Source organism: Aquarana catesbeiana, linkage group LG13 (assembly GCF_042186555.1).
Source record: "Aquarana catesbeiana isolate 2022-GZ linkage group LG13, ASM4218655v1, whole genome shotgun sequence".
Taxonomy (NCBI): domain Eukaryota; kingdom Metazoa; phylum Chordata; class Amphibia; order Anura; family Ranidae; genus Aquarana; species Aquarana catesbeiana.
The window spans coordinates 223,447,506-223,474,259 of record NC_133336.1 but is presented as its reverse complement, the minus strand read 5'-3'; the positions used below and the strand labels follow the sequence as shown (position 1 = coordinate 223,474,259).

The window sequence follows — 26,754 nt, the reverse complement described above, 5'->3', positions numbered from 1 at the left end:
ATTTGGGGTTCTTAGCACTAAGTGGCCCCAAGGTACGGGGCCCCAAAGCTGGTTCGGAAAATGTCATTCTCTGCTACAGAAAAGTGCTTGACATTTTCTGAACCGATTTTTGGGGCCCTGTATCTCGGGGCCACTTGATGCTAGAAACCCCAGCTTTGGATATTTTATGATGCTAGTTCCACTGGGTTTGTACACCAAATTTGAGGTTCTTAGCACTAAGTGGCCCCGAGATACGGGGCCCCAAATTCGGTCAACTGTGTCCATCTGTAGCAATGTCATTTCGGGACCCTTTGGGTTCAGAGACCCCAAATTTTGGCTGCAGCTAGGGGGCATCTAGGAACCCTTAACTACCGAGTTTGAAGTTCGGGGGACCTATGGCTGCAAATGGGCACAGTGAGGCTGCAATTGGGCACAGTGAGGCTGCAAATGGGCATTGTTGACCCTCTTTTCCACTTACAGTAGCTGTGCATTTCTCACCCTCGTCTTATACTCGGGTCAATAAGTTTTTCCCATTTTTTTGTGGTAAATTAGGGCCTCGACTTATACTCGGAACGACTTATACTCGAGTATATACGGTAATAAAGAGAATAGAGAGTAGAGAAAGAAAGATCATAAAAAGGGAAAGAGAGTGAATAGAGAGAACGAATAGAAAGAAAGAGAGCAAATACAGAAAGAGAGAGAAAGAATGAATAGAAAGAAAGAAAAGAAAGAAAGAAAGAAAGAAAGAAAGAAAGAAAGAAAGAAAGAAAGAAAGAAAGAAAGAAAGAAAGAAAGAAAGAAAGAAAGAAAGAAAGAAAAAGGAAAAAAAAGAAAGAAGAGAGCATAGATGAAGAAAGGATAGAAAGAGAAAGAAGAGAGAGAAGAGAGAGTGCAAGGAAGAGAATGAGATATCTCCAGGCGATCTGGTAGTCGTATCTCCTGGAGACATCTGCTTTTCATGAGAGTCCCCATCTATATAGACAGATAGAGATCTCTGTCCCCTCCATAGAGACATCTCTTGCTGGTGGTGGGACATTGTGACTGAGAGGTAGAGACTCTGTACAGACAGAGCTGGAAGACATAGAAACATAGTAAAGTGATGACAGAAAAAGACTGGATAGTCCATTGAGTCTGCCCATTTCTTTTTTATTTGTTTTTTGTTTTCTGTTACTTTTATTATCTGACTATAGATCTATGTTTGTCCCAAGCATGTTTGAAGCCAATTACTGTTGAATGTCTCTTATTCCAAGCATCAACTACCCTTTCAGTAAAATAACACTTTCTAATATTGGTTTTGAACTTTCCTCCAGTTAGTTTGAGGTCCTGTCCCCGTGTTCTTGTTTTTGGTTTCATATTGAAAAAACTGCCCTCCTGAATCTTATTCACCACCTTGAGGTATTTAAAGGCTTCAATCATGTCTCCCCTTTCCCTTCTTTCCTCCAGACTCTACATATTAAGTTCCTGATGTCGCTCCCGATATGTTTTATCCCCCACACCTTTCACCATTTTTGTCACCAGTCTCTGAACTCATTCTATCTTATCAATATCTTTCTGTAAGTGAGGTCTCCAGAACTGGACAGAGCATTCTAAATGAGGTCTCACTAAAGATCTATATGGAGGAATTAGGACCTTTACCCTCCTGAAGACAATAGAGAGACCTTTTTTTCTGGTAATGAGAGGGTCTGGCACTCTCCAGAAGATACAGTCCCTGTCCTCTCACAGACGTGACACCCTCATAGGGCAGAGCTCCTGTGGAATTCTCAGAAATGGAGCTGGGCAGTCTAAACAGATTTCATGAGATGCACTTTTCAGGCTTTTTCCAGAGAGAGACAAACAAGCGTCCGCCTTCCATTGAACCATGAAGGAAATGGACTTCCTTCCCCTGGGAGAGCCTGTTTTGTACTGAGCCCTGGCTGAGTGTGAATTGTAATCACACAAATATCTGTTTTTCTGAGCTGCCAGTCCGGCTATTGTTCGCCTCTCTCAAAGCTGACAGCCTGGAGACCCGTTCCTCACTCTCCAATCCGTCTTCTGGGGACTGCTGAGTACGGCTTACCAAGGGAGTCCTCTGACCTCCAGGCAGGAGCACCTCATGAGCAGCTGAAGACCATCACCAGGACCACAGGAGACCATTAAGACTGGGTTACCGTTGGCTGGGTCTCCTTGGTCAAGAGCCAACGGAGAGCCCATAAGTCTTGCCACACCCTTTCAAACCCTCCAAAGACCCACGAAGAACTCAAAATACGCCCCGTGTGGGAAATCCTGGGTTTACCCCTCATTTGGAAAACCAGGCTGGGACAGCCGCCGTCTTCGAGAGCTCCTAACCCCACCTTAAAAATAAACCAAGAGACGCTGGCAGCGGTGGGGCCCTCAGAGGCGGAGATCGGTCACTGGATCCTGGGGACCCCCGGATAGTGCCGACCAGTGACTTGGGGCCCCAGCGGCCCTTGGCCTTGTGGAACATTAATTTTGTCTGGCAGCCGCAGTCATGGCCAAGTGGTTTAAGGAGCTCCCATTGTCACTGAAGAATGTCTCAGACAGAGCCAAGCCTGGGCTCCCAGGGGCCAAAACCCTCCCTAAACTTGGAGGCTCTCATAAGAACTCCAGCCCTGAGTCCTCTGGTTCTTCGGTGAAGAACCGCAAGAACTCATCATCAGACGGACAGGGCAAAAGCGTGAAGGAGAGCCGCCTGTCCAGGGAAAGTCTCCAGAGCCTTCTGGCGGGCAAAAGCCGGAAAAACTCCAGGGACGAGATTGGCGCTTTTCGGGCCGCCAAGGGCCACAACACTTATATCAACCGCCTTATTAAGGTGGACCCCAGCCTGCAGGAGAAGGATGGAAGGAATTTCCAAGAGGTCAACGAGCAGGGCCAAGAGCCGGAGAAGGGGATCAAAGAGGAAAAAGTAAGTATATGGTTTGAGGAGCAAGAGGACCCGTTGAGGTCTTCTTAACGATCTGGCTTTAATGTGAGTGTTTTCCAAGCTTACAAATACAGTTTACTTCTTTGTGTTGTATATAGCATTGGGGCAGCAGCCATATTTAGAACGACACCCCTAGTGGTCAGACCGAGTTTAGTTTTGAGGGAGGGGTCTAATATTTATATTTTTCTAGCTTTAATTGTGGGTATCAAATTCTGGTCCGGAGGGCCCCCAGAATTAAAGGGGACCCGTCATGTGCCCTTGAAGCCGCCATCTTGTGTTTTCAGTTGGTTCACGGGACAATAGACAATGCATTTCACCACTTTGCATCGCGACCATATCATTTGCCTCTTGTGATCTCTTTTCTGTTCTCCACCAGATCATCATTATAGAGGACTATGTCGACCCTTACGACGCCAAGCGCACCAAAGTCCAGCGTGACGCAGAGAGGGTCGGAGAAAACGATGGCTACATGGAACCGTACGACGCACAGCAGATGATAACTGGTGAGTGTGGACCACCTGCATTCCTGTTCCGCCATTTTTGTTTTTCGCTGTTCTTTTGTGCAATTTTGCCTTGCTGCCTATGTGACAGCCACCATCCGATCGTCTCTCTCATCCCAGGATGCCAAGTTCCATCAGTAGAGGAAAATAATCAGGATTTCAGGAAGGAAACCTTCCTGGACTTGTATTAACCCCTTTGTGGCTGCAGCCTACAGGACTATTGTCGAGGCGCTGTACAAATATAACGTTGATTCCCATGTCATACTGGGGGTGGGGTGGGGGTGGGGGGGCAAGGTTGAGGTTGAAGTTCCTGACCTTCCAGTTGGAGCTGTGACTATGTGCCCTGTTCCCAAACCGCGTTCCTTATCTCACGCTGCAGCAGGAAACGCAAGTTCCTGTCTCCCACCCCCCCTTCCATTTTGTATCTGGGAATGGACTCACCAGGCTGAGGGACATTTAGTTGAGGTTCCATTTCTCAGCCATGCAGTCCCTGACACAGGACGAAATAAAGGCAGCCAAGTCCTTTTAGATTTTTTGGTTTATGGCAGCATGCTGGGTCTTCTAGTCACCTTAAAAATTGGCTTTGCATTGTTAGGGTTAGACTTATGCAGCGTACACACGGTCGGACTCTTCGACCGGACTTGTCCAATGGACGCCGACGGACCAAATCCGGCGGACAATCCGATCGTGTGTGGGCTTCACCGGACCTTCAGCGAACTTTTCCGGTCACAAATCTGACGGACTTTAGATTTGGAACATGCTTCAAATCTTTACGCCGTAACTCCGCCGGACCCAGAAATCCGCTTGTCGGTATGCTAGTCCGATGGACAAAAAACTACGCTAGGGCAGTTATTGGCTACTGGCTATCAACTTCATGAGATTTTCCCTGATAATTGATCAGAAATGATGTTTGATCCAACACCCATTGGGGTCCTCCATGAGACCTCCCCTGATTATTGATACTTTGTATCCAGTTATCAAATGATTGAATACAAATTATCAATAGCCACCAATCAGAAATTGTGTTTGAACCAATACCCTTTGGGGACCTCCATGAGATTTCTCCTGATTATTGATCAGAAATTATGTTTGATCCCATACCCATTGGGGACCTCTATGAATTTCCCCTGATAATTGATCAGAAATGATGGTTTGATCCAATACCCATTGGGGTCCTCCATGAGACCTCCCCTGATTATTGATACTTTGTATACTTTGTATCCAGTTATCAAATGATTGGATACAAAGTATCAATAGCCACCAATCAGAAATGATGTTTGATCCCATACCCATTGGGGACCTCCATGAGATTTCCCCTGATTATTAATCAGAAATTATGTTTGATCCCATACCCATTGGGGACCCCCATGAGATTTCCCCTGATAATTGATCAGAAATTATGTTTGATCCAATATACATTGGGGTCCTCCATGACATCTCCCCTGATAATTGATCAGAAATTATGTTTGATCCAATACCCATTGGGGTCCTCCATGAGACCTCCCCTGATTATTGATACTTTGTATCCAGTTATCAAATGATTGGATACAACTTACCAATAGCCACCAATCAGAAATTGTGTTTGATCCAATACCCTTTGGGGACCTCCATGAGATTTCCCCTGATTATTGATCAGAAATTACGTTTGATCCCATACCCATTGGGGACCTCCATGAGATTTTCCCTGATAATTGATCAGAAATTATGTTTAATCCAATACACATTGGGGTCCTCCATGAGACCTCCCCTGATTATTGATACTTTGTATCCAGTTATCAAATGATAGGATACAACGTACCAATAGCCACCAATCAGAAATTGTGTTTGATCCAATACCCTTTGGGGTCCTCCATGAGATTTTCCCTGATAATTGATCAGAAATGATGTTTGATCCAATACCCGTTGGGGTCCTCCATGAGGTTTTCCCCTGATTATTGATACTTTGTATCCAGTTATCAAATGGTTGGATACCAATCCACCAATCAGAAACTGCATTTGATCCAATACTCATTGGGGTCCTCCATGATATTTCCCCTGATTATTAATCAGAAATTATATTTGATCCAAAATCCATTGGGGTCCTTTGTGAGATTTCCCCGTATTTTTGATACTTTGTGTTTTGTCATCAAATGCTTGGATACAAAGTATCAGAAGCCACCAAGCAGAAATTGCCTTTGATCCAATACCCATTGGTGTCCTCCATGAGATTTCCCCTGATTATGGATACTTTGTATCCAGTCATCAAATGATTGGATACAAAGTATGAATAGCCACCAAAAAGAAACTGCGTTTGATCCAATACCCATTGGGGTCCTCCCATAAGACCTCCCCTGATTATTGATACTTTGTATCCAGTTATCAAATAATTGGATACAAAGTATCAATATTCACCAACCAGAAATTGTGTTTTATCCAATACCCTTTGGGGTCCTCCATGAGATTTCCCCTGATTATTGATCAGAAATTATGCTTGATCCCATACCCATTGGGGTCCTCCATGTGATTATCCCTGATTATTGATCAGAAATTATGCTTGATCCAATACCCATTGGGGTCCTCCATGAGATTTCCCCTGATTATTGATACTTTGTATCCAGTTATCAAACTGTTGGGTACAAAGTTTCAACAGCCACCAATCAGAAACTGTGTTTGATCCAATACCCATTGGGGTCCTCCATGAGACCTCCCCTGATTATTGATACTTTGTATCCGGTTATCAAATGATTGGATACAAAGTATCAATAGCCACCAATCAGAAATTGTGTTTGATTCAATACCCATTGGGGTCCTCCATTGAGATCTCCCTGATTATTTATACTTTGTATCCACTCAACAAATGGTAGGATACAAAGTTTCAATAGCCACCAATCAGAAACTACATTTGATCCAATATGCATTGGGCTCCTCCTTGAGATCTCATCTGGTTTGGTATACTTTGTATCCGCTCATCAAATGATAAGATACAAAGTATCAATAGCCACCAATCAAAAATTGTGTTTGATCCAATACCCATTGGGTTCCTCCGTGAGATTTCCCTGATTATTGATACTTTGTATCCAGCCATCAAATGCTAAGAGCAGGGCCAGGACAAGGGGGGGGGGGGGGGGGCAGGAGGGTCGGCTGCCCTGGGCGTAATGGTTTACTGTAGGGATGGGGGCGCCTTACTTCGGTTACAAGGCTGACAGGAGTAATGACAGCGGCAGTGATTTTGACAAGCAATACACAGGATCCCTTAAGCTAGCTCATCATGAACGGGGGAGGGGGGTGCAGTTTGGCATCTTTGCCCTGGGCGCTGGGTGACCGCGTCCCGGCACTGGCTAGGAGAGATCTTTTGGAAGACGTTACAGGTGGAGTAGCGAGTTTGGGGATAGGCAAGTTTTAGGTGGAGGAACTAGACCCTATAGGCCTCCTCTTTATGGAGACCCATATACACTATATTACCAAAAGTATTGGGACACCTGCTTTTACACACACACACAAACTTTAATGGCATCCCAGTCTTAGTCCGTAGGGTTCAATATTGAGTTTGCCCACCCTTTGCAGCTATAACAGCTTCAACTCTTCTGGGAAGGCCGTCCACAATGTTTAGGAGTGTGTCTATGGGGATGTTTAACCATTCTTCCACAAGAGCATTCCTGAGGTCAGGCGCTGATGTTGGACGAGAAGGCCTGGCTCGCAGTCTCCACTTAAATTCATCCCAAAGGTGTTGAGGTCAGGACTCTGTGCAGGCCAGTCAAGTTCTTCCACCCCAAACTCGCTCATCCATGTCTTCGTGGACCTTGCTTTGTGTACTGGTCCAAACCATTTGGTGGAGGGGGGATTATGGTGTGGGGTTGTTTTTTAGGGGTTGGGTTTGGCCCCTTAGTTCCAGTGAAGGGAACTCTTAAGGCGTCAGCATACCAAGACATTTTGGACAATTTCATGCTCCCAACTTTGTGGGAACAGTTTGGGGATGGTCCCTTCCTGTTCCAACATGACTGCCCACCAGTGCTCAAAGCAAGGTCCATAAAGACATGGATGAACGAGTTTGGGGTGGAGGAACTGCCTGCACAGAGTCCTGACCTCAACACCTTTGGGATCGTCCAACATCAGTGCCTGACCTCACAAATGCTCTTCTGGAAGAATGGTCAAACATTCCCATAGACACACTCCTAAACCTTGTGGACGGCCTTCCCAGAAGAGTTGAAGCTGTTATATCTGCAAAGGGCGGGCCAACTCAATATTGAACCCTACGGACTAAGACTGGGATGCCATTAAAGTTCATGTGCGTGTAAAGGCAGGCGTCACAATACTTTTGGCAACGTAGTGTAGCTGTGAACCTAGGTTTAAATAGGAGCACCTGAAAATCGCACATAAACATGCATAGTTTTTTTTTTTCAGGTGGGCTCTTATTAAAAGCCTATGTGCACTTCTGCCCCCTGCTGGTGTAATTTTTCCCAGCTCCAAGCAACCAATACTCGGGCGTGCGTGGGCCTATTAAGTGGCTGTCATGCTGATCCCTTGGCTTCCTTCTGAAAAATGACTGTTTGATGAGTGTAATGATGCTCTCTTGACTTCCTTCTGATGATTACCACTTTATGGCTTTCATGCCGATCCCTTGGCTTCCTTCTTGGCTCATTAAAGCCTATGGGGGACCAAAAAAATTTGCACTTCTGCCCCCTGCTGGTGTACTTTTTTCCCCAGCTCCAAGCGACCAACGCTCGGGGGTGCGCCGCGCGGGCCTGTTGAGTGCAATGGAATTTTTCATCTTGAGCGTCGCCGTTCTTCCGGAATATCGAGCGATAAAACAATCTTTTGTGAATGGAGATTATAAAATGGGGTCCGGAGCTACTTCGGTGCATTTTTTTTTGGTCATGCATAGGGCAACCTATTCAAGTAATTGGGCGTCCCTAAAGCATGACGCACGTTATCGTTTCTGCTACACTCAGGCGTGAATGGGGCCTAAATAGTCCTGGACGCTCCACGGTCTGAAGGAAACGATTGTAGGAATAATTTGTAGCTGGAGAAGTGGTTGGATGAAGATCTGATAACTGGGAGATACGTTGTTGCAATTGTTGGATATTCGTGAACCGTTCTTCTCCAGTCGGTACACGTTGATACAATCTGATCTTCTGCGATCGGTAATGGAGTTTTATGAGGACTCAGAGCTGTTCGGCGGTGGTCACGGTCCCCCCCCCCACCTCCTATATGGGGTCCTGTCCAGGCCCCCCGTCCCCCTTCTTTCTCCAGCTCCTGGGTGTGACTTCCCGTGGTGGCTTCCTGGCTCTCAGCGTGGCTTCCTCTGCTGGACGGCTCGTTCCACCGACAGGAAGGACGCCTTGGCAGCCAACAGGATAGGCCCGGTTGCCATGGCGCCAGGAGAATGGGACAGCCAGGTGTCTGAGCAATGGGCCAGGGGCAGAGGAGAGGGGGGGGGGGGGACATCCCTGTCCTCTGTTGATCCATCTCCATTATCTGCCTCCTTCCCACCACATTCCCCACAATGAGTGATGACCAACTCTATGGAATGTGACATCTCCAGGAGGTCTGCAATGGTGTCCTTCATATTTCCATCGGCAGGTAGGATCAGACTGTGGGGTGGACCTGTCATGGGACAAATATCCATTACTAGCTACCGTCTGAAAATGCCTGCTTTGTGGCTGTCATGCTGATCCCTTGGCTTCCTTCTGAAAATGACCATTTTATGACTGTGACGAGGATCCCTTGGCTTCCTTCTGACGATTACCATTTTATGGCTGTCACTGGGTTTTATGGCTTTGTACGCTGATCCCCTGGCTTCCTTCTGAAATTCAACAGTTTAATGGCTGTCATACTGATTCCTTGGCTTCCTTCTGAAAATGCCTATTTTGTGGTTGGCATGCTGATCCCTTGGCTTCCTTCGGAAAATTACCATTCTATGGCTGTCATGCTGATCCACTGGCTTCTTTCTGACAATAACCATTTTATGACTGTCATGCTGATCCCTTAGCTTCCTTCTGAAGATTCTAATTTTATGGCTTTAATGCTGATCCCTTGGCTTCCTTCTGAAGATGACCATTTTATGGCTGTCATGCTGATCGCCTGACTTCCTTCTGACGATTACCATTTTATGGCTGTCATGCTGATCCCTTGACTACCTACTTAAAATGCCTGTTTTATGACTGTCCTGCTGATATGTGAAAAAAAGACATGGCTTTTACGCTGATCCCCCGGGTTCCTTCTGAAAATGCCCATTTTTTGGTTGTCATGCTGATCCCTTGGCTTCCTTCTTAAAATTGCCATTATGTGGATGTCATGCTGATCCACTGGCTTCTTTATGACAATAACCTGTTTCTGACTGTGATGCTGAGCCCTTGGCTTCCTTCTGAAAATTACCATTTCATGGCTTTCATGCTGATCCCTTGGCTTCTTTCTGTAAAGGTTTGTTTTGCGGCTGTCATGCTGATTCCTTGGCTTTCCTCAGAAAATTTCTGTTTTGTGGCTGTCATGCTGATCCCCTGGTTTCCTTCTGAAAATGACAGTTTTATGGCTGTCATGCTGATCCCCTGACTTCCTTCTGAAGATTACCATTTCATGGCTTTCATGCTGATCCCTTGGCTTCTTTCAGTAGAGGTTTGTTTTACGGTTGTCATGCTGATCCCTTTGCTTCCTTCTTAAAATTACCATTCTATGGCTGTCATGCTGATCCACTGGCTTCTTTATAAAAATAACCATTTTCTGACTGTGATGCTGATGTCTGTTTTGTGGCTGTTGTGCTGATCCTTTGGCTTTCCTCTAAAAAGTACAGTTTTATGGCTGTCATGCTGATCCCCTGACTTCCTTCTGAAGATTACTATTTTATGGCTTTCATGGTGATCCCTTGGCTTCTTTCTGTAAAGGTTTGTTTTGTGGCTGTCATGCTGATTCCTTGGCTTTCCTCAGAAAATGTATGCGGATCCCTTGGCTTACTTCTGAAAATAACCATTTTATGGCTGTCATGCTGATCCCTTAACTTTCTTCTGAAACTAACCATTTGATGGCTTTCATGCTGATCCCTTGGCTTCATTCTGTAAAGGTTTGTTTTGTGGCTTTAATGCTGATCCCTTGACTTGCTTCTGAAAACGCCCATTTTATGGTTGTCCTGCTGATACCTTGACTTTATGGATCTGGAGCAAATAGTCAGGAAGGTTGGAGGAAATTCAGAAGCCCTTATCTGCATCCTTATCCTTATCTTATTAATCTGAGAAGGTTTTGTTTTAGACAGAGTGTGGAAGGGTCCAAACATTTATCAGGTCATTTTTGTGGTGTCTGCGTGCCCATTCTGGAGATTTTCCCCTCACTTCCTGTGGTCGCTGAAACAGGAAGTGAGGAGATTTTCCCTAAGGCTAATTAAAAAGTTCTCGTTAGTAGGGCAGGGGAAGGTAGAATCCCCATTCTGGAGATTTCTTCTACTTCCTGTGTGGTAACCAGAACAGGATGTAAGGAGAAATCCCTCTAAACGCCTTTCAATAGTGAGACGGGAGAAGGTAGAACCTCTGTTAGTTTATTTTTTTTTTATCTGTGTCCCCATTGTGCAGATTTTCCTCTCCATCCTGTGTGGTCACTAGAACAGGAAGTGAGGGGAAATCTCAAAAATCAATAATAAACTCTTTTAATTAGTAGGGTGGGTAGAACCCCCATTAGGCTAGATCTCTATTTCATCTCATTTCCTGTCACGGTGGCAGAATTTGAAAATGGAATCCCCCAACATGGACACAAACAAGCGACCTACTCTATAAAAAATTTTAAAAAATAAATAAATCTGTAGATACATTTGAAGCCTTGAAGTCTCAAAGGATGTCACAGATAGTTTTAAGGAAGACTGGGTGGTAAATTTAAGTATCTATTAGGCAGTGTTGGTTTTATATTCTTTATGAGGACCAGAGCTAGGCCCACCCAGGAGGAACCCCATCCAGCCCCTGATGTGCGTCTATGTTCCTTTCTGCATTGAGTGGGCACCATGAATTGTAGGCGGCCATGATGACCTGTGATCTCATCCTGTCTTTCAGAGATTCGACGTAGAGGGTCCAAAGACCAGTTGATCACCGAGCTGCTCCTCATGGAGCTGACGTCCCCAAACGAGAGCAAGACGGAGGCCAAGAGGCAGGGGTCACAGGAGCTCCTTGTCAAACCCCCTCAGCCCCCTCAGCTGTACGACACCCCCTATGAGCCCCCTGACAATGAGCAAGATGGAGAGGAGAAGAAGGCCCAGCGGGTGGCCGATGGGACCCGACCGGAGAATGACGAGAGGCCGGCCGGGGAGTATGAGCAGCCCTGGGAGTGGAAGAAGGAGCACATAGTGAGGGCTCTTTCAGGTAAGCAAAGAGGTGTAAAAGCTAAGAGGCTGGTGGATGGAAATGGCCAATGACCTTCTAGATCTAGGAGGACCTGACATGACTTGCCGTCTTGTTTGGAGTCATTTTTCCTTTCTACACTTCCTGTTGGCAAATGTTGACCTAAGGAGAGTTTCTGGGGTCTTAATAGACCAGGGGAGCCTCTGGGAACAAAGAAATGTCGAAGGGCTGGTGGGATATTATTATGACCACTTTGGATCAAATCTAAGACCAATATAATCTTTTTAACTGAACAAAAAGGAGTTGATCTAAAAACTGAAATGTTACATTATGACAACATAGGTAACAACAAAAAAGTAGATAAAATATACAATGTAACAACTGTATAATGTGTAGAATGTATCATATTTATGTGTGTGTAGAATGTATCATCTTTATATCTCCAAGGAGGCCCTCAGTAGAAGACCTGGGGCATGTGCCCCTGGTGGCCCTTGGTACAGTTGTATAAATATGTCCCAATGCTGGTAATTCCTGCAGGTTAGAGTAGCGTCAAATTTTTATAAGTTCTCGACCAAATGTAGGAAAGGTTTCTTCACTGTGCAGCGATGGGACCTTTGTTACCACAGGTCTTTCCAGCAAGATCTTTGTATCTCACCATCTTCTTTCCTTTCTTGGCTCCCACAGTGCAATTTGAGAACAGTGAGCGCTCGCAGGCCAAGGAGGAAGGAGGCCGTCTGCACCAGCGGCAGAAAAGTTGGACGGCCAAAGTCTTGAAGCAGCCTCAACCTGAGCAGATGGACAAGGTGGACCCGACCGTCCCGCTGGAGAAGCAGAGGTGTGCTTGCATTGTATTTGCATCATCTTAGTGCACCGGTTGCAGCATCAGCTGATCCAATATGCATTTTATGCCAGACTAGATCACTGGGTTTTAGTGTTAGGAGAAACACTAAAGACATCCTCTACCATCTACTATAAATGGAATATTAAGGCAGACCTCAGTGGTATCGACCCCGCCTACCAGGGGTCAGACACCTATATGCTCCTCCCCCGAGTAAGATGCTCCACTCCTATGCATTGTACCTCAGGCTAGGTCACAGGGTTTCAGTATTGGGAGTTACACCATAGACATCTTCCACCATCTACTATACATGGAATAATACTGCTGGACATAGCATTAAAAATAAAAATTATGAATAAAATGAATAATTTAAAATAATAATGATAATAATAATAATAATAATACATTAAAAATAAAAAAGCATTGAAACAAAAATATATTTAAAAAAATGAATTCATTACCTAATTAATTAAATATTATGATAACGGAGGGGATTTCTTATGTGTTGAAACACGTTTAGCCAACAAATTCTACTACCAGATCTTTGATTGAGAACCATTATTCTACCTTCTCACTCGTTGGTGGTTTGCTCCTCTCGGGAGGAGTTGAGCGTGAGCTCCACCTGCTGTTATATCAGGTTTCTCCATCCACAGCTGACATTGGTTGACCGTTCGGTGTTGCATTCACAGCCTGTAAGTGACTCTTGCTCTGTTTCCTGAACACAGCTGGTATCATGGTTCGGTGACCCGCGCGGAGGCGGAGACCAGACTGCAGTCCTGTCGCGAGGCCAGCTACCTACTGAGGAACAGCGAATCAGGGAACAGCAAATACTCCATCGCTCTCAAGTGAGTAGCAATTCAATGTACAAATTCTCCAAGTAAAAGCAGGTTGTTTATGGACTGATTTAAATGGTAAAAGATTTGTAGGTTAATGCAACCCCGCCCCTCCCCCCCAACCCCTACCATGCTGCATGGCATTATGTCATATAGAAGGTAACGATACTATTCTGTGCCTGAAGGATCTTCCCCACTTCCTCAACTCCCACCTGCTAGAATACTACTGAAGACCGCTGATGCCTCCCTGAGCTCTCTTCCTCCTATAGCCCCACCTAAGACCCTTCCATCCCTATAAGCCCACCTAAGTCTCTTCCACCCCACTCCTACTGTAAGCCTTTTTTTGGCTTTCAACTGGTGTGTAGCAACTCACTATAAAGTAATTTTCACTTCCCTAACTATAAAATTACCTTTGAAGGGACAGATATGTGAGCTGAAGTGGCTGTACTTTTGGGGAAAGCCTTACACGCACCAATGTACCTTCTCAAGGACTAGCACCATCTCCAGAGGTGCCATCATCAATGGCAGTTCAAGACGCTGGATGGGAACCTAGTCTATGACGGGTTTGCTCTAATGTGCCACATTAGGGGTTTCTTTACTTTCTATTGGATGTAGAGCCAGTGTGAAGAGAACCTGCTGAGTCTCCAATCTTCTCAAGGTGGATACCAAAGCTGTGAGTACAGCCTCCATTTTAATGGGAGCCTGTCAAGATAATTATGGAAAAGCTCAAATTTTCAACTTTTTTAAAGAGGCTCCAGAGTTCATTTACATCCTTCCTTCATTAGTTAATGAACTGTTGTTGGGTGTATGGAGATCAGCAGTTGCACTTTCACTGTCTAAAAAGTTTAGCAAGTCTCAACCTATGAGGTCACCATGACGCAAAGCACAAAAGCTTTTGTGCCTCCAAAAATAACTCACCAACAGAATCCCACTTTCTTCTCTTCTTATTTCACTACTGTAAACCTTTCTCCTTGCAGGACCAGCCAGGGCTGTGTTCACATCATCGTGGCGCAAACCAAGGACAACAAGTTCACCCTGAACCAGACCAGTGGCGTTTTTTGCAGCATCCCGGAGGTCGTTCACTACTACTCCAGCCAAAAGTTACCCTTCAAGGGGGCCGAGCATATGAGCTTGTTATACCCCGTTCCCAGAGTGCATTAAGCTCTTCAGACCCCAACAACCTAAAGGCGCCTCCCTCTGCTGTCACCCCTACGCCAACTCCTGCCAACTCTTTAAGGCGCTAATCATTGGCACTCCTCTTTCAAGTTTGATCTATGCATCTTGCAGACCTGCACGGCAAATTTCAACCCCTACTGTCAGCTAAGGCCCACCAATAGCGCCCAACTTTTCCCACAAAGAACAATATGGTGGCCCTCTGGACAAGGCCTACCCGCTCTTCAGGCCTTGGTTGTCTACTGGCAATGGTGGACCAAAGGAAGTCAAAGACCTGACATTAGTAAGGACCCAGAAATGTTACAAAAGGTTCAGGAGGTGATGATGGCTCAGAATTGTGTTACAAAGTACCAGCATGTTCTCATGGAGGAACCTCAGTCTGTGTTAGTATGTGATGTAGAAGACTTGGAAAATTTGGAAAGAAATTCTAATTTTTGTTTGGGAAATTTAAGAGGTTGTTACTGTAGCTGGAAAAAAAATGGGTACATGGACTGAATAATTCTTGTACGGAAGAAACATAGAAGAAGGTTTTTGCTCCATACATTTGCAAGAAGATATAAAGCCACCCTGTGGCAAGACACCTCTGATAAGTGTGGTCCCTAACTCAATACTAGGTTCCCATATGTGGGATATATATATATATATATATATATATATATATATATATAGCGATCCATGAGGGCAGGCTTACCTGGAGACAGCCCTTTCCTCTGACTAAGGAACTGTCTTTACATTTTTTTCACTGTTCTGTCCTCCTTGGTACTACTTTATGCCATGTTGTTAGTCGCTTCCTAACCATGAGGTCCGATGGGACTGGTGCCCCCCATTCTGCTGTCCGACAGCATAGCTAGGAAGGAGGAGGTAGCTTTTCTCAGCTCCGAGCACTTTCCTGAGACAAGCAGCGACCAGAGGAATTCAGAGGGATGGGATGCTGACATGCCCCCTTCTCCCTTTGCGTTCCTCTTGCCACTGCTTGTCTTGGGAAAGTGCCATTATGAAGCACCATCCACTACGAAGGAGATGGCCACTTCATAACAGCACTTATGGCACTTGCCTGAGACAAGCCATGGCAAGAGGAATGCAGAGGGAGAGGAAGTATGTTGGTCTCCCTTCCCTCTGCATTACTCTTGCCACTGCTTGTCTCAGGAAAGTGCCATAAGTGCCATTATGAAGGGCCTTCTGCTAGGAAGGGGATGGTCACTTCATAACAACACTTATTGCACTTTCCAGAGACAAGCCATGGCAAGAGGATTGCAGGGGGAGAGAAAGTGTGTTGGTCTCACTTTCCTCTGCATTCCTTGCCAATGCTTGGCTCCAGTAAGTGCCATAGGTGCAGTTATAAAGCACCTTCCTATAGGAAGGAGATGATCACTTCATAACAGCACTTATGGCACCTTCCGTAGACAAGCCGTGGCAAGAGCAATGTAGGGGAGAGTGGAAGTGTGTTGGTCTCCCTTCACTCTGCATTCCCCTTGCCATGGCTTGTCTCTGGAAAGTGCCATAGGTACCATTATGAAACACCTTCGGTTAGGAAGGAGGTGGCCACTTCATAAAAGCACTTTTGGTACCTTCCGTAGACAAGTCGTGGCAAGAGGAATGTAGAGGGAGTGGAAGTGGAAGTGCTTTGCCCTCTGCATTACTCTTGCCACTGCTTGTCTCTGGAAAGTGTCATAGGTCTAGTTATTAAGCACCTTCCGTCAGGAAGGCGATGGCCACTTCCTAACAACACTTACAGCACTTTCCCTAGACAAGCCGTGGCAAGAGGAATGAAGGGGGAGTTGGAAGTGTGTTGGCCTTCCTTTCCTCTGAATACCTCTTGCCATTGCTTTTCTCTGGAAAATGTCATAGGTGCCGTTATTAAGCACCTTCCATCAGGAAGGCTATGGCCACTTCATAAAAGCACTTATGGCACCTTCCGTTGACAAGCCGTGGCAAGAGGAATGCAGGGGGAGTGGAAGTGCTTTGTCCTCCCTGCCCTCCGCATTACTCTTGCCACCGCTTGTCTCAGAAAAGTGCATAATGCTGGGAAAAAAACATTTCCTAAATAGTCATGAGGTCGGACTGAGCTCCCCCTTACCCCCCCCCCCCCCATGTATGTCTGACAACATGCAAAGGAAGTAGGCAGTTGCTTTTGTTGGCTCCAAGCACTTTCCTGGGACAAGCGGCAGCAAGAGGAATTCAGAGCCATGGGATGCTGACTTGCGCCCTCTCCCTCTGCATTCCTCTTGCCATGGCTTGTCTCGGGAAAGTGCCATAGGTGCCATTTTGAAGCACCTTCTGTTAGGAAGGAGCTGGCCTCTTCATACCAACACTTACAGCACCTTCCATAGACAAGCCACGACAAGTGGAATGAAGGGGGAGTTGGAAGTGTGTTGGCCTCCCTTCCCTCTGAATACCTCCTGCCGCTGCTTGTCTCTGGAAAGTGCATAGAGCTGAGAAAAGAGAACATTTCCTTCCTAGCCATGAGGTTGGACTGAGTGCCCCCTTTCCCCCCCATGGCTGTCCAACAATATACAAAGGAAGGAGGCAGTTGCTTTTCTCAGCTCCAAGCACTTTTTCAGGATAAGTGGCAGCAAGAGGAATTCAGAGGCATGGGATCCTTACATGCGCCCACTCCCTCTGCATTCCTCTTGCCATGGCTTGTCTGTAATTGCCATTATGAAGCAGCTGTCTCCTTCCTAGCTACAGTATGTTGCTGAACGTCTGTGAGGAGGAGTTTGACCTCATCATGGCTAGGAAGGAGACGCCTGCTTCGTAATAGCACTTTCCTAAGACACACATTGGCAAGATGAATCCATTGGGTTAGGGCACATGTCAGCCTTTCATTCAACTGAATTCCTGTTGCCGCTGTTTTTTCCGGGAAAGTGCTCGGAGCTGAGAAGAGTGACCGTCTCCTTCCTAGCTATGGTTGTCGGACAGCTAAGGGGGGCAGGGGTTGCCCAGTTCGACCTTAATGGATAGAAAGGAGGCAACAGCTTAATAAGGACACAGCACTTTCTCATGACAAGCAGTGGCAAGAGGAATGCAGAGGCAGGGCCGTCTTTTTGCATGGGCATGCTGGGCAGTTGCCCGGGGGCCCCACTTGCCGGCGTGTTAGCCTCCCGGCCCCTCTGAATTTCTCTTGCTGCAGCTTATCCTGGCAAACAGACGAGAAAGACAATCGTCTCATTCCTAGCTGTGTTGTCGGACAGCTATGGGGGGGGAGAGGAGGGGGACGCCCAATTGGATCTCATATCTAGCGTTAGGAAGCAACTAGCAACATGGGACAAAATATTACATGTACTTTGCTTCACAGGGGACAAAAGAGTGATAAAAAAAAAGTTTTTATGATGGTTCTTCGTTAAAGTGGACCTTGCACTAAAATTCAAGGTCTATTTATTACATCCTATTTATTAGACCCTGCTATTCACAATATGAGGTACTCAAGGTATCTGGGACTCTAGAGCAGGAATCTCCAAACTTGCTGAATAAAAGGCCAGTTTACTGTCCTTCAGACTTTAGGGGGGCCAGTGGGAGTAAAACAAATTCATTATGTCTGTGCTCAGTAGTAGGAGGAATAGTACCCCATCATTGGTATCAGTAGAAGGAATAGTGTCCCATCATTGGTGTCAGTGGGAGGAATAGTGCCCCATCAATGGTGTTAGTGGAAGGAGTAGTGCCCAGTCATTGGTGTCAGTTGAAGAAATAGTGCCCCATTATTGGTATCAGTGGGAGGAATAGTGTCCAATCAATGGTGTCAGTGGGAGGAATAGTGTCCCATCATTGGTGTCAGTGGGAGGAATAATGCCCCATCATTGGTGTCAGTGGGAGGAATAGTGTCCTATCATTGGTGTCAGTGGGAGGAATAATGCCCCATCATTGGTGTCAGTGGGAGGAATAGTGTCCCATCATTGGTGTCAGTGGGAGGAATAGTGCCCCATGGTCAGTGTGGGTGAGAGGAATAGTGCCCCCTGGTCGGTGTCAGTGGGAGGAATAGCGCCCCCCCCTGGTCGGTGTCAGTGGGAGGAATAGTGCCCCCCTGGTCGGTGTCAGTGGGAGGAATAGTGCCCCCCTGGTTGGTGTCAGTGGGAGGACTAGTGCCCCCTAGTCGGTGTCAGTGGGAGGAATAGTGCCCCCTCCAGTCGGTGTCAGTGGGAGGAATAGTGCCCCCTCCGGTTGGTGTCTGTGGGAGGAATAGTGCCCCCTGGTCGGTGTCAGTGGGAGGAATAGTGCCCCCTCCGGTCTGTGTCTGTGGGAGGAATAGTGCCCCCTCCGGTCGGTGTCTGTGGGAGGAATAGTGCCCCCCTGGTCGGAGTCAGTGGGAGGAATAGTGCCCCCTGGTCTGTGTCAGTGGGAGGAATAGTGCCCCCCTGGTCGGAGTCAGTGGGAGGAATAGTGCCCCCTGGTCTGTGTCAGTGGGAGGAATAGTGCCCCCTGGTCTGTGTCAGTGGGAGGAATAGTGCCCCCTGGTTGGAGACAGTGGGAGGAATAGTGCCCCCCCTGGTCGGTGTCAGTGGGAGGAATAGTGCCCCCCTGGTCAGTGTCAGTGGGAGGAATAGTGCCCCCCTGTTCGGTGTCAGTGGGAGAAATAGTGCCCCCCTGGTCAGTGTCAGTGGGAGGAATAGTGCCCCCTCCGGTCGGTGTCAGTGGGAGGAATAGTGCCCCCTGGTCGGTGTCAGTGGGAGGAATAGTGCCCCCTGGTCGGTGTCAGTGGGAGGAATAGTGCCCGCCTGGTCGGAGTCAGTGGGAGGAATAGTGCCCCCTGGTCTGTGTCAGTGGGAGGAATAGTGCCCCCCTGGTCGGTGTCAGTGGGAGGAATAGTGCCTCCCTGGTCGGTGTCAGTGGGAGGAATAGTGTCCCCCCTGGTTAGTGTCAGTGGGAGGAATAGTGCCCCCCTGGTTAGTGTCAGTGGGAGGAATAGTGCCCCCCTGGTCGGTGTCAGTGGGAGGAATAGTGCCCCCCTGGTTGGTGTCAGTGGGAGGAATAGTGCCCCCCTGGTCAGTGTCAGTGGAAGGAATAGTGCCCCCCTGGTTAGTGTCAGTGGGAGGAATAGTGCCCCCTGGTCTGTGTCAGTGGGAGGAATAGTGCCTCCCTGGTCAGTGTCAGTGGGAGGAATAGTGCCCCCCCTGGTCGGTGTCAGTGGGAGGAATAGTGCCCCCCTGGTCGGTGTCAGTGGGAGGAATAGTGCCCTAAGGTCCAGCTAAAGGCAAGCAAAGGGCCGCATCCAGTCCACAGGGTGGCAGTTTGGAGAACACTGCTCTTATGTCTGTTGGCTAAAATGGGGTGAATATGCCAAGCTTACATTTACCTAATATATTCAAAATTATGATATGAAAAGTCAAAATTCTATGATTAAAGTTGCCCAAACAGTTGCTTTTGCTCGAATTAAAAAAAAAAAAGTACTACCAAGGAGGTTGTAATTCACCCCAATGGCCACAAGATGGCGAAACACACAAAGTCTTTCTCCCCTGTCCACATTTCCAGTGCAGGTCTTCTCAAAGAATATATTTGCTTGTATTATATATGTACACTAGCTAATAAATGATTGTACATTTAACAGATTTGCCTCCATCTGATTATTACACTACATACAGAGTATGGCTATCACGTAGCCACCGAAGGACTACAAGCCCCAGCATGCCTTGCCATCCTGAAGCAAGTCGGTAAAGAGTTCTTTTGCACACCCACCTTAAATACCTGGAAGTGTGAAAATTAAACAATTACTAACAGTAAAAAAAAATTCACCAGATGACAGGTCCACTTTACAGCAACTATCTAAGTTGCTCCATAGACTTGCCACCAGCATTTTAGGAAGGAGGGGTTAGCAACGCCTCGCTATTCTCTCACTGCTGGTTTATTTTAAAGAATAAATGACACTATGCTCTATGTGACAAAACATGATGACAGTTCCCTCTTATTACAGTCACTGCTGGTCCTTGGGAAATTTTAGGGAGGTTCTTTTTAGGGCGGAAAGGTCAATAGCTCCCTGCCTGTCATGTTTTATATTGACTCAAAGTACAGAGGAAGTTGGAACATAGCACGCATTTCTAAGAAACAGAGAAAAAAAAAAAAGCAGTATTGTGAAATATACAGTATATACACATACAAGTCATTTTTAAAGCTCCAAAAAATAGTGTTACTACTGACATTGCCATCATCCTCCTTTCTGCCCGGAAAGTGTCTAAAAGGACCTCCGTCTTCTTCTTAAACTAGGATGCAGGCCCACGAGTAGCACAGCCATATGAATGTATAGTGGCCTTTATATTATTTTTATATTATATATGGGTACCATCTCACCTAAGTTGCTTTGTCAAAGTCAGTGACCCATCTGAATTATTAGGGTCTAAGAAATTAGGATATTATGAATAACTGACCTTAATACTTTTAGTACACAGGGGTGGATACCATCTCACCTAGGTGCTTTATCAACGTTAATGATGTTTAAACGTGACTAAATCTTCTTTTAAATAATGTTACAATATTTGTTCTACACCCGTGATAAGCCCAGCATAATTATTAGAGTCTAATGCCCCATACACACGATCAGAAATTCCATCAGAAAAAACTTGGATGGTTTTTCCGACGGAATCCCGCTCAAGCTTGCCTTGCATACACACGGTCACAAGAAAGTTCTCTGAGCTTTTGACCGTCAAGAGTGCGGTGACGTACAACACTACGATGAGCCGAGAAAATGAAGTCCAATGCTTCCAAGCATGGGTCGAATTGTTTGCGAGCATGCGTGATTTTTTGCGCGTCTGAATTGCATACAGACGAACGCATTTTCGGATAGGGACTGCTCTCAATATTTTGCTGGCTGGAATTCTGCCAGCAAAAGTCCGATGGAGCATACACACGGTCGGAATTTCTGACCAAAAGCTCACATCTGACCTTTGCTGGCAGAATTTCTGATCGTGTGTATGGGGCATTAGGGATTTGTATATTATGAATAACTGACCTTAATACTTTTAGTACACAGGGATGGATACTATCTCACCTAAGTGCTTTATCAAAGTTAATGACGTTTAGACGTTACCAAATCTTCTTTTAATAATGGTATAATATCTGTTCTACACCATTGATTGTCCCAGCTGAATTAGAGTTTAAAAATGAGGATATTATGAATTAAGGAACTTAATACTTTTAGTACACAGGGGTGAATACAATCTCACCTAGGTGCTTTATCAAAGTTAAAGATGTTTAAATGTGACCAAATCTTCTTTTAAATAATGATACAATATCAGTTCTACACCATTGATTGTCCCAGCTGCATTAGAGTCTAAGAAATTAAGATATTTTAAATTAATGAACCTAATACTTTTACTACACAGGGGTGGACAACATCTCACCCAAGTGCTTTATCAAAGTTAATGAGGTTTAAACGTGACTAAATCTCCATTTAAATAATGTTACAATATTTATTCTACACCCGTAATTGACCCAGTTAAAATATTAGCAACCAAGAAATTAGGATATAATAAATTAGTGAACTTAATACTTTTATTACACAGGAGTGGATACCATCTCACCTAGGTGTGTTATCAAAGTTAATGATGTTTAAACGTGACCAAATCTTCTTTTAAATAACTGCACACTATCCGTTCTAAACCCATAATCGTTCCAGCTGATTTGGAGTCTAAGAAATCAAAATATAGCAAATTAATGAACTTAATACCTTTAGTAGACATGGGTGGATACCATCTGGCTCAGGTGCTTTATCGAATGTAATGTTGTTTAGGTAAAACTGAATCCATTCTTAAATAATGTTACAACATTTGTTGTATTTTTGGGACTGTTCCAGTTGGAAAAGAGTCTAAGGTGTTAAGAAAGAGTGCAGTGGTTAATGAATAACTGACCTTAATACTTTTAGTAAACGGGGTGGACAACATCTCACCTAAGTGCTTTATCAAAGTTAATGATGCTGAAACATGACTAAATCTTCTTTTAAATAATGTTACAATATTTGTTCAATATTTGTTCAACACCCGTGATTGAGCCAGCTGAATTAGAGTCTAGGAAATTAAGATATAGTGAATTAATTAACTAAATACTTTTAGTACACAGGGGTGAATACCATCAAGCTCAGGTGATTTATCAAATGTATTTTTAGTTAGATATAACTGAATCCATATTTAAATAATGTTACAACATCTGCTGTATTTTTGGGACTGTCCCAGTTAAAGTCAATAAAAAGCAGTATAGTAGTTTATGGATTACTGACCTTACTATTTTTAGCACACAGGGGTGGATACCATGTCTCCTAGGTGCTTTATCTAAGGTAATGATTTTTGAACATGATCAAATCTCCTTTTAAACATTTTTACACAATCTGCTTCACACCTGTGATTGTCCCAGCTGAATGAGAGTCTAAGAACATAAGATATAGCAAATTAATAAACTTAAAACCTTTAGTAAACAGGGGTGGATGCCATTTGGCCCTGGTGCGTTATCAAATGTGACATTATTTAGGTATAACTGAATCCATTTTTAAATAAAGTTTCATCTGTTGTATTTTTGGGACTGTCCCAGATGAAAAAAAGTCTAAGATGTTAAGAAACAGTACAGTGGTTTATGAATAACTGACCTTAATACTTTTAGTACACAGGGGTGGATACCATCTCACTTAGGTGCTTTATCAAAGTTAATGTTGTTTAACCATTACCAAATATTGTTACCAAGTCTGCTCTACACCAGGGACGGTGTCAGCTGCAATAATAGAATCTAAGAAAATAAGATACAGTGGTTTCTGTGTATCCATTGACTGTAGCATCCCCAGTGACTCCTGTGTTCCTGTGACTCCGTTGGCCCCAGTGACCTTGTTGCACTCCTGTGTCTCCATTGACCCTGGTGGCCCCTGTGCATTCCTGTGTAACCAGTGGCTGTAGCGTCCCCAGTGACTCCTGTGCTCATGTGTTTCCATTGACCCCAGTGCTCCTGTGTCTCTATTGGCCCCAGTGACCCCTGTGCACTCTTGTGTATTCATTGACCCTGGTGGCCCCTGTGCACTCCTGTGTATCCAGTGACTCCAGCATCAACAGTGTCTCCATTAACCCCAGTGACCCCTGTGTTCCTGTGTCTCCTTTGGCCCCTGTGACCCCTGTGACCCCTGTGCACTCCTGTGTCTCCATTGGCTCCAGTGACCCCTGTGTATTTTTGTGTATCCAGTGACTCCAGCATCCCCGGTGACTCCTGTGCTCCTGTGTCTCCATTGGCCAAGGTGACTCCTGTGCTCCTGTGTCTCCATTGGCCCCAGTGACCCCTTTGCAATCCTGTGTCCCCTTTGACCCCAGTGACTCCTGTGCACTCCTGCATATCCAGTGACTCCTGTGCTCCTGTGTCTCCATTGGCCCCAGTGACTCCTGTGCTCCTGTGTCTCCATTGGCCCCAGTGACTCCTGTGCACCTGTGTCTCCATTGGCCCCATTGACCCCTGTGCAATCCTGTGTATCTAGTGACTCCAGCGCTCCCAGTGACTCCTTTGCTCCTGTGTCTCCATTGGCCCCAGTGACCCCTGTTCATTCCTGTGTATCCAGTGACTTTAGTTGCCCCAGTGACTCCTGTGCTCTTGTGTCTCCATTGGCCCCAGCGACCCCTGTGCTCCTGTGTCTCCAATGGCCCCAGTGACCCCTGTGCACTCCTGTGTCTCTATTGACCCCGGTGACCCCTGTGCACTCCTGTGTATCTAGTGACTCCAGCATCTCCAGTGACTCCTGTGCTCCTGTGTCTCCATTGGCCCCAGTGACCTCTGTGCTCCTGTGTCACCATTGGCCCCAGTGACCCCTGTGCACTCCTGTGTCTCCATTGGACTGTAGTGGCCCCAGTGACTCCGGTGCTCCTGTGTCTACATTGGCCCCAGTGACCCCTTTGCTCCTGTGTCTCCATTGACCCTGGTGAAACCTGTGCATTCCTGTGTATTCAGTGACTCCTGTGTTCCTGTGTCTCCTTTGGCCCCTGTGACCCCTGTGCACTCCTGTGTCTCCATTGGCCCCAGAGTCTCCTGTGCATTTCTGTGTATCCAGTGACTCCAGCGTCCCCGGTGGCTCCTGTATCTCCATTGGCCCTAGTGACCCCTGTGCACTTCAGTGTCTCCATTGACCCCAGTGACTCCTGTGCGCTCCTGCGTATCCAGTGACTCCAGCGTCCCCAGTGACTCCTTTGCGCCTGTGTCTCCATTGGCCCCAGTGACCCCTGTGCATTCCTGTGTATCCAGTGGCTGTAGCGTCCCCAGTTACTCCTGTGCTCCTGTGTTTCCATTGACCACAGTGCTCCTGTGTCTCCATTGGCCCCAGTGACCCCTGTGCACTCCTGTGTATCCATTGACCCTGGTGGCCCCTGTGCACTCCTGTGTATCCAGTGAATCCAGCATCAACAGTGTCTCCATTAACCCCAGTGACCCCTGTGCACTCCTGTGTATCCAGTGACTCCAGCGTCCCCAGTGTTCCTGTGTCTCCTTTGGCCCCTGTGACCCCTGTGCACTCCTGTGTCTCCATTGGCCCCAGTGATCCCTGTGTATTTCTGTGTATCCAGTGACTCCAGCGCAGCCGGTGACTCCTGTGCTCCTGTGTCTCGATTGGTCCCAGTGACTCCTGTGCTCCTGTGTCTCCATTGGCCCCAGGGACCCCTGTGCAATCCTGTGTCTGCTTTGACCCCAGTGACTCCTGTGCACTCCTGCGTATCCAGCGACTCCAGCATCCCCAGTGACTCCTGTGCTCCTGTGTCTCCACTGACCCCGGTGACCCCTGTGCACTCCTGTGTATCTAGTGACCCCAGCGTCCCCAGTGACTCCTTTGCTCCTGTGTCTCCATTGGCCCCAGTGACCCCTGTGCATTCCTGTGTATCCAGTGACTTTAGTGTCCCCAGTGACTCCTGTGCTCTTGTGTCTCCATTGGCCCCAGCGATCCCTGTGCTACTGTGTCTCCAATGGCCCCAGTGACCCCTATGCACTCCTGTATCTCTATTGACCCCAGTGACCCCTGTGCACTCCTGTGTATCTAGTGACTCCAGCATCCCCAGTGACTCCTGTGCTCCTGTGTCTCCATTGGCCCCAGTGACCCCTGTGCTCCTTTGTCTCCATTGGCCCCAGGGACCCCTGTGCTCCTGTGTCTCCATTGACCCTGGTGACCCCTGTGCATTCCCGTGTATCCAGTGACTCCTGTGTTCCTGTGTCTCCTTTGGCCCCTGTGACCCCTGTGCACTCCTGTGTCTCCATTGGCCCCAGTGACCCCTGTGCATTTCTGTGTATCCAGTGACTCCAGCGTCACCGGTGACTCCTGTGCTCCTGTGTCTCCATTGGCCCCAGTGACCCCTGTGCACTCCTGTGTCTCCATTGACCCCAGTGACTCCTGTGCGCTCCTGCGTATCCAGTGACTCCAGCATCCCCAGTGACTCCTGTGCTCCTGTGTCTCCATTGACCCTGGTGATCCCTGTGCGCTCCTGCGTATCCAGTGACTCCAGCGTCCCCAGTGACTCATTTGCTCCTGTGTCTTCATTGGCCCCAGTGACCCCTGTGCATTCCTGTGTGTCCAGTGACTTTAGTGGCCCCAGTGACTCCTGTGCTCCTGTGTCTCCATTGGCCCCAGTGACCCCTGTTCATTCCTGTGTATCCAGTGACTTTAGTTGCCCCAGTGACTCCTGTGCTCTTGTGTCTCCATTGGCCCCAGCGACCCCTGTGCTCCTGTGTCTCCAATGGCCCCAGTGACCCCTGTGCACTCCTGTGTCTCTATTGACCCCGGTGACCCCTGTGCACTCCTGTGTATCTAGTGACTCCAGCATCTCCAGTGACTCCTGTGCTCCTGTGTCTCCATTGGCCCCAGTGACCTCTGTGCTCCTGTGTCACCATTGGCCCCAGTGACCCCTGTGCACTCCTGTGTCTCCATTGGACTGTAGTGGCCCCAGTGACTCCGGTGCTCCTGTGTCTACATTGGCCCCAGTGACCCCTTTGCTCCTGTGTCTCCATTGACCCTGGTGAAACCTGTGCATTCCTGTGTATTCAGTGACTCCTGTGTTCCTGTGTCTCCTTTGGCCCCTGTGACCCCTGTGCACTCCTGTGTCTCCATTGGCCCCAGAGTCTCCTGTGCATTTCTGTGTATCCAGTGACTCCAGCGTCCCCGGTGGCTCCTGTATCTCCATTGGCCCTAGTGACCCCTGTGCACTTCAGTGTCTCCATTGACCCCAGTGACTCCTGTGCGCTCCTGCGTATCCAGTGACTCCAGCGTCCCCAGTGACTCCTTTGCGCCTGTGTCTCC

At 46.9% G+C, this 26,754-nt stretch overlaps 1 protein-coding gene across 1 annotated transcript; it reads left to right on the top strand.

Annotated features, from left to right (window-relative positions):
* The first annotated feature begins 1,817 nt into the window (after positions 1–1,817).
* On the top strand, positions 1,818–20,070 carry SHE (Src homology 2 domain containing E). The gene is made up of 6 exons (XM_073609228.1): positions 1,818–2,881; positions 3,276–3,402; positions 11,406–11,711; positions 12,375–12,525; positions 13,254–13,373; positions 14,339–20,070. Exons 1-6 carry the CDS (start codon positions 2,468–2,470, stop codon positions 14,520–14,522), a joined length of 1,302 nt encoding a protein of 433 aa, XP_073465329.1. The 5' UTR covers positions 1,818–2,467; the 3' UTR covers positions 14,523–20,070.
* The last annotated feature ends 6,684 nt before the right edge of the window (positions 20,071–26,754 follow it).

What these genes read in the sequence shown, in the direction of transcription:
- SHE (XM_073609228.1), top strand. Translation starts at nt 2,468, where the DNA reads ATGGCCAAGTGGTTTAAGGAGCTCCCATTGTCACTGAAGAATGTCTCA. An exon ending in AGGGGATCAAAGAGGAAAAA is followed by an intron (nt 2,882 to 3,275) that starts GTAAGTATATGG and finishes GTTCTCCACCAG; the next exon opens with ATCATCATTATAGAGGACTA. An exon ending in AAATACTCCATCGCTCTCAA is followed by an intron (nt 13,374 to 14,338) that starts GTGAGTAGCAAT and finishes TTCTCCTTGCAG; the next exon opens with GACCAGCCAGGGCTGTGTTC.